This window comes from Phascolarctos cinereus, unplaced genomic scaffold (assembly GCF_003287225.1).
Source record: "Phascolarctos cinereus isolate Bilbo 61053 unplaced genomic scaffold, phaCin_HiC Scaffold_388;HRSCAF=997, whole genome shotgun sequence".
NCBI classification, from domain to species: Eukaryota; Metazoa; Chordata; class Mammalia; order Diprotodontia; family Phascolarctidae; genus Phascolarctos; species Phascolarctos cinereus.
In genome coordinates this window covers 1,607-8,636 of record NW_027555722.1, presented here as the reverse complement: position 1 = coordinate 8,636, position 7,030 = coordinate 1,607, and the positions used below count along the sequence as shown (strand labels likewise).

Genomic DNA, 7,030 nt, shown 5'->3' with positions numbered 1-7,030 from the left:
GGCCAGATGGGAGGCTGCCAAGGAATAGGGGGATGTGTTTGAGCAAGGGTGATGTGAAGCTGGTGGGCAAGGAAAAGCCCTTAGAAGACAGGAATAAGTGGATGCTCATGTCCCAGAGGTAGGTCACAGTGGGAAAGGGAGATCAGGGTTGTTGAGGGTTGATATGAAGCTAAGGGTTGGGGGAATCACAGATTGGAAGGGTCTTGGCACCAATGTATGCAATGTCCTCTGGTTTCCTCAACTCAGGCTACTCCAGTGGTGCATAATTGTTAGCCAGTTTGTCTTCTAGGGGTGAGAAAATAGTGCTTATCTGGTCAATTAGCCCTACCCATTGTGTTCAGGACCAGTGTGGATGCTGGGCTTTTCCTTCATCCATCCTCCAAGCTCAGCTTCCTTGCCTTTGGGGACAGGGCAGATGAGAACCTGGCAGACTGCCAGAGAGGAGTGATGACCCTTGAGGAGGTGCAATGGACCCTAGGCCCTAGGGGAGGGTTTTCTCTCTCCGCAGTTGAGGAGTCACCCACACCAGGGCAAATGGTAAGAAAGAGGTAGAGTCGGTATTCTGGCCAATCCAGAATGAGCAAGGCCCAGTGTTTATTCCAGCCCAAGCCCAGCCCACACCAGGATTGTGGCCAGGGCCAGGGGCCAAGGTGTTTGGGTTCACTCTGCTACATTTTTATCGCAGTCTATTATTAATTTTCCTCAGGTCTAGGTGGGAGAGGTAAGAGCTGACGGTTTGCCTTTGGACTTCATAATCTCCTTCATTTTTCCTCAGGCCCATGATAACCTGTACAGGGTTGAGGGATGGAGGACAGTCAGGAGTTATGGGGACATGAGCCTTGCTGAGAGCCTCTTGTGTATAGCTATGGACCCAGATTTGCTCCCCAGAGAGGGCATGAAGGCAGCTCTGGTGAATCCCAGGAGCACAGCCAGGAACCAAGGGTATTAGAACTGGTCTTCCTGGCTGGCTTTGTACATTTCTTCCCAGCCCTTATCCCAAAACCTAAGGCCAGGCTTAGGGAGAAGGCACCCAGGTAGAGTATTCATGAGCCGCATTGAGAGAACTCTCCACTGATTGAGAAAGTAATGGGGAGAGTGTGAAGGAAGGCTACCTGGAACGTTCTCCTAAGTAAATTTATTGTGTCTTGTCTGTCTATCTGTCCCTTTCCCCGTTTCTGCCTCAGTTTCTATCTGTCTCTTCATCTTTGTCCCTTTCTTCATCTCTGTCTCTTGTTTCAATCTTTGTCTCTTTCCGACTGTCTTGGTCTTCCTCTTTCTGTCTATGTCAGTCTCGGATTCTCTCTCCAACTTTGTCCCTCCATTTTCAATTCTGTTCAGTAAGCATGTGCCAAGCACTGTGCATTTTCTCACTCTCTTTCTGTCTCTCTGATAAACAGAAATCTCTTCTCTCTCAAAATCTTACTCAGACACACACACCCTCCTTTACATATGGATGGACGCACACACTAGTGTCTTGCACTTCCTAAATGCACACTCTCATTCCCATTGACTCATTGATATGCATCCTCTCCTAGATGCATATATGCAGCCATAACCACACCTATATTCTCACACATACACTTGCTCACTCTTGGACAGGCATAATGGCTCATGAGATCACAAAGTTAGAGCTCAGAGGGATATTGGAGGCCATGTAAACCAATACCCTCATTTTACAGATGAGGAAACTGAAGCCCATAGAGGTGGCTTGATGACAGTCACATATATGATAGGATTTGAACCCCGGTCCTCTGCTCCCAATATAGTGATTATGGTGATCTTTCCACTATGCCACCATCAGACTTCCCCTCATAGGGATACTCATTCTCTCTGTCTCTGTCTCTCTCTCTCACACACACACAAATATACTATACAACCATACACTCCTGTCTCTCACACACAGATCCCACACCTTCCTCTCTCTGTGTGTGTCTGTCTCCCTCCCTCTCTATCTCTTTCTCTCTTTCTCTCCCTCTCTCAAACACACACACACAAATATACATCTATACACTCCTGTCTCATACACACACAGATCCCATGCCTTTTCTCTCTGTCTCTGTCTCCCTCTCTGTCTCTCTCTCCCTCTCCCTCTCCCACCCCATACAGCCCTTAGTGGCTCTTAAGGGTTCCCCAAGTTCTCTTACCATGAAGCAGCACATAATAGCCAGGCAGATAAGAATGATGGCCCAGTAGGGCAGGTCTGGGGGGAAGAAGAGGTGATGCTGAGGAGTCTGCATGGGGATAAGGGGACAGCACAGGGTGGGTAGTGACTGTCCTTTGGCATTCCCACCCCTGTGGGAAGGGAGGGGACAAAGAGCAATACACAGGGAAGATGGAGGATGGAGGCTGAAGGACCCAACCCAGAGCATCCTCCCACCTCCCATGCCACCAGACATTTGCTCTTCAGAAGAAGCTGACCTAGGAGAAAGGGGGCAGGCAGACTATGGGAGTGAATTTAGAGAAAGAAGCTGGGGTTCAGGACATAGAGAAAAGGAGTTGGGCAAACTGAGGGAAGGCCACTTAAGGCAGAAAAGATGGTTCAGGGACCCCATTGTCAACCTGGGACAAGGGAGGGTGATAGTGCAGAGACCCAATGTCAGAAGAGAGAAATGTGACAGTGATACTGAGTCCTACCCAATGACAAGAGAATGGCTGAAGCTCCAGGGCAGAGAACCTTCCCCATGTCCATCCCCCCAGGGTACTCAGGAAGGGGAGATACACTCAGGGATCTGACAATTGGTAGGGATGACTGCTGTTCATTTGTCTCATGAACACAGTCCAAGACGTGTTGTTGGACACTCAGCATTGAGTGCTGGCTAGGGTGAGAGGAAAGTCATCCTGGACACTCAGTTCCTGCCCTCCCCCCACTCTCCTACTCTTCAAGGATCAGCCTCAGCTCCCCACCCCCCAACACAGACACGTAGGAACGGTCAAGGGGCAAGGCTGTTGTCATACTCACCAGTTTTCTTAGTTTTCCCATCTATTTTCTTGGTAGAATAGCCTGAAGACAGAGAAATATGGAATAAGGGGAGGACACCCATGGGTCTTGATCTGGGGAACTAGACTGGGTGAGGAAGAAGAGGATGAGACAACAAGAGATGGAGAGGCCATGGGGGACAAAGAAACTCTAGGGTCAGGGAGGGAGGAAAGGATATGGGGATCATAGAGACAGATGACTATAGAGGACAGGGATGGCAATGGGGGGCACAGTTGGGGTGGGGAGGAGGGAATACAGGCATCAGGGAATGTGGAGGGAGGATCTTTTGGGCTTCAGATGTCAGGAGTCAAGCATCCCAGGAATTCCTCATCCCTCCCCACAGCCTGTCAGTGTTCGGACAGAGAGACCAGACTGGAGAGCCCCTCACCATCCACCAGGATACTGTTCTGATCCAGGGTGAAGTTCTGTAGCCGAGTGCCATTGTGGGTCAGTCTGAGGAACTCTTCGTACATAGCGGCCCTGTCAAAGTTCCGGGCTTGAGCAGCTGATGTGAAGTCACATAAACAGTCCACTCCTGTGAGGCGTCTGGGAGAGGCAAGCCTAAAGAAGGGAGAGACAAGCCTAAAGAAGAGGGAGGGGTGTCAGTGAATGAGAGAGGAAAAAGGCAGGTGGGGAGGAGAGGACTGGAGCAGCAATGGCCTCAGGGGAGCTGAGCTGGGCCAGGCTGAGCAGGCTTCTGGCCCTGGCAGGAAAACCTGGATGGGGGGCCTCCTCTCACTGCACCTCCCCACCAAAACTAGACTTACTTCTTAAGTGTTTTGTGAATACATGTATCTGGATGGTGAGCTCCTTGAGGACACGGATGGCTTTATTTTTTCTATCTTTTGCCCCATACCTGACACTTTGAGTATGCTACTTCAAACCTTACTGAGCGGCTGATCGCTCGTGTATGTATGTAGATGTACATGTTGTCTCCCTAGACTGTAACCTCTTTGAGGGCAGAGCTGGCTTCATTTGTACATTTCTGTATCTCTATTCCCCAGCACGTGCCCCACAGCTTGGGACATTGTAGGAGATTTATAAATGCTTGTTGATTGGTTGATTAAAGGACGGCTTGGTCTCCCAGGCAGTTTGGTAACATGCTGCTTTCTGTATCTCTGGACCCTTCTCGAGGTGCTGGTTTGAGGCAGCTTTTAGAGGGAAGAAGGGAGTTTGGAGGGAAGGAAAGAGAAGAAGGAAACACCAGCTTCCTGAGGCACACCAGAGAATGGGCTAGAGAGGGATATTGTGTCCTGAACATGGTCTGTTCTGGGAACTGGTCTCCACCAAGAGCTGCTTCCTGTAATTGTGGGGGTGAGAAGCTAGACAGAGAAGTGGAGTCCTAGACAGAGTTGTCCCTGGGGAAAAACCTCACCTAAAGGTCTGCACGTGACAGTCAGAGAAATAGCTCTTGATACTGCTGTTTCTGAAGAGCTGGGTCAGCTGTAAGAAAAAGGAACATTTCCTGGAATGTGATCCTCAGGGCACATTGTGCCCAGAAAAAAAAACTTAAAATCTTTTCTGAAAAAAAAAAAATCACGCTACAGGGCTAGCATCTCCATCTGGTAGATACGCCCAGGTGGACCTAGATGAATGCAAGAGATGGACTGAGCTCACCTTTCTGGGTACCAGGGACCATCCTAGGTACACAGAGCCCCCCTCCCTCCCCCTTCCCAAGTGTCTAAAAGTTTTCTAGAAAGGGCCTTCCTTTCCTGTTTCAGGTTCAAATCACGCATTTGAGAAATTAACAGGTGATCTAGAGTAAATCTGAACCCCTTTCAGGCAGCATCTGTAATCTGTAATTATATATCATGTAATCTGAAGGGGCTGGCTTAATGGTGTCCCCAGTCACTTCACTCTCTTTATGCTGTCCTTTGTATCTATTCCTTTCCTTTCCTCTCCTCTCTGCTGTCTTTTCTCCTGCCCCCTTAGAGGTAGTGTGGCATACCTAGGTTCAAGGAAGACCTGGGTTTGAGTTCCTTCTGGGACATGCTGGTTATGTGATGCTAGGCATATCATAGTATCCTAAATGTAGAGCTGGAAGGGACCTTCAAGGATATGAAGTCCAACTCCCGTATTTTACGATGAGGAAACCGAGGCTAGGAGGTTAAGTGGCTTGCTGGGGGTCACAAGCAAATGTCTTAGACAGGATTTGAACTCCAGTCCTCCTGATTCCAAATTCAGCACACTACCTGGCCCTGGCTGTTTCACGAACAGGCAACCCCCTATAAGTTGCAGCTTACATATTGGTCTTTTGGTAGAGGGAATCACTTCACTGGGACATTTCTTTATCAATGAAATCATAGGTCGGTAAAAATAAATAAATAATCCTAGTTTTAAAAACAAAACAAAACAACCCCCCCATCATACCTCACCATCCCCACAGGCCTGTGTGTTGCTCTCCTGACCCCACCCTCTTAAGAGAGTCTTTAAACTGAAATTTCTTCCCACTTAGTCTCCAGGGAACAGAGTGGATGGAAGTTGTCCAGGATTCTGCTGAAAGCCTGATGTGAAAGCCCCACGCTCTGGGGGACAGTCAGGAAGAGCACGCTTGGAGATCCCTGCTTGGGTCCTTCCTACAGCTCTTGGGACTAGACCTTACCGCATCTTCAATGCCATTTTTGTTCTCTTGATACTTGGCTGAGTCAGGGTGTGACAAGTCCAGGGAATAGAGCACGCTGGTGACAGTGAAGTTCAATTGGAAGTGTCGGGGCCTGGGTCAATCAGTGGCTTAGCTGTAGACAGTGGGGTGGCTGCTTCCAGTTCTGGGGAAAGAACAAAGAAAAAGATGATTGATGATGATGATGATGATGATGATGGGGCCCAAGCTGGGAGAGGCCACAGAGAGGTCATACAGGCCAGAGTCCCCTTCCTTCCCCAGGGACAGAAAGGTGGCTGGCCCTTTTCTCTGGCTCAAACCCTGACCTTCTAAGATAGATGGTACCAGCATCCATTTCAGGAGGCCAGGTAGCAGCCGACTGCTCCCAGGAAAGTCTGGTGAGTTAGAACCACAGACAGAGGGTCACTTAAGAGTTGGTCCCCTCATTTTACACGTGGAAAAGATGAGGTGCAGTGAGGTTTGTTCATCAGATCTGAGACCTTCTTGTAAGCCTTATGATGACCTTTCCCAGGATGCCTTCTGCATTGTGTGAACTCCAAACATTCCCAACAGGATTAGCTCCCAGGTATAAAATGCACCTTGGGAAGCCCAGCTCCATGTTGCCTCCTCTGGGAAGGCTCCCTGAATTCCTCATGCCAGGAATAGACAGTCCCCTAGGACCTCACAGGGCTCTCTGTTATGCCTGTATCTAATGCATTTATAATGCAATAGTCTGTATTATCCCCAGGCAACTCCCCAAATCACATAAGTCTCAAGAGGGTGAAAAATCTGCATTGGCAGAGGAAGCTTTTCTGCCAAGTGCTCTGTTCATGCATGAAATCCCAAACCTGCCTCACCTCTTACCACTGCCTTCTGTTATCCCCTTGGGAGGCCATGTGGGTGAAGAAGACTCTGAAGCTGGCTTCAGAGCCAGGAAGACCTGGGTTCCAATCCAGCCGCTTCTGGTTGACCCCGGGCAAGTCCCTTTACCTCTCAATGTCACTCTCTACCAGTCTAAAGCATATATTAATATGCACTGGTAAAGGGAGTTCCCTCAGTGGAGTTCTCTGTGCCTATGAAATCCCAGGTGAAGAGAGGAGAGGAAAGGAAAGGAGAGGAGAGGAGAGGAGAGGAGAGGAGAGGAGAGGAGGGAGAGGAGAGGAGAGGAGAGGAGAGGAGAGGAGAGGAGAGAGGAGAGGAGAGGAGAGGAGAGGAGAGGAGAGGAGAGGAGGGAGAGGAGAGGAGAAGAGGAGAGGAGAGGAGGAGGGAGAGGAGAGGAGAGGAGAGGAGAAGAGGAGAGGAGAGGAGAGGAGAGGAGAGGAGAGGAGGAGAGGAGAGGAGAGGAGAGGAGAGGAGAGGAGAGGAGAGGAGAGGAGAGGAGAGGAGAAGAGGAGAGGAGAGGAGAGGAGAGTAAAGGAGGGAGAGGTGGGGAGAGGAGGGGAGAGGAGGGGAGA

At 49.7% G+C, this 7,030-nt stretch overlaps 1 protein-coding gene across 1 annotated transcript; it reads right to left on the bottom strand.

Moving 5' to 3' along the window:
- Positions 1–560: 560 nt before the first annotated feature.
- Positions 561–6,195, bottom strand: LOC110204435 (mucin-16-like). The gene is made up of 7 exons (XM_078150595.1): positions 6,176–6,195; positions 5,580–5,691; positions 4,353–4,420; positions 3,366–3,538; positions 2,960–3,001; positions 2,145–2,200; positions 561–787 (listed from the first exon to the last, which is right to left on the bottom strand). The coding sequence occupies exons 1-7, from the start codon at positions 6,193–6,195 to the stop codon at positions 677–679; spliced, it is 582 nt and encodes a 193-aa protein (XP_078006721.1). The 3' UTR covers positions 561–676.
- Between the last annotated feature and the right edge of the window lie 835 nt (positions 6,196–7,030).

Bases quoted from the DNA above. Each gene is read 5' to 3' on its own strand.
- LOC110204435 (XM_078150595.1), bottom strand. From the start codon at position 6,195: ATGGAGCTGGGCTTCCCAAG. The intron at 5,692-6,175 runs GTGCATTTTATA...TGATTGACCCAG, and splicing joins ATGGAGCTGGGCTTCCCAAG to GCCCCGACACTTCCAATTGA. The intron at 3,002-3,365 runs GTGAGGGGCTCT...CTCTGTCTTCAG, and splicing joins GAACAGTATCCTGGTGGATG to GCTATTCTACCAAGAAAATA.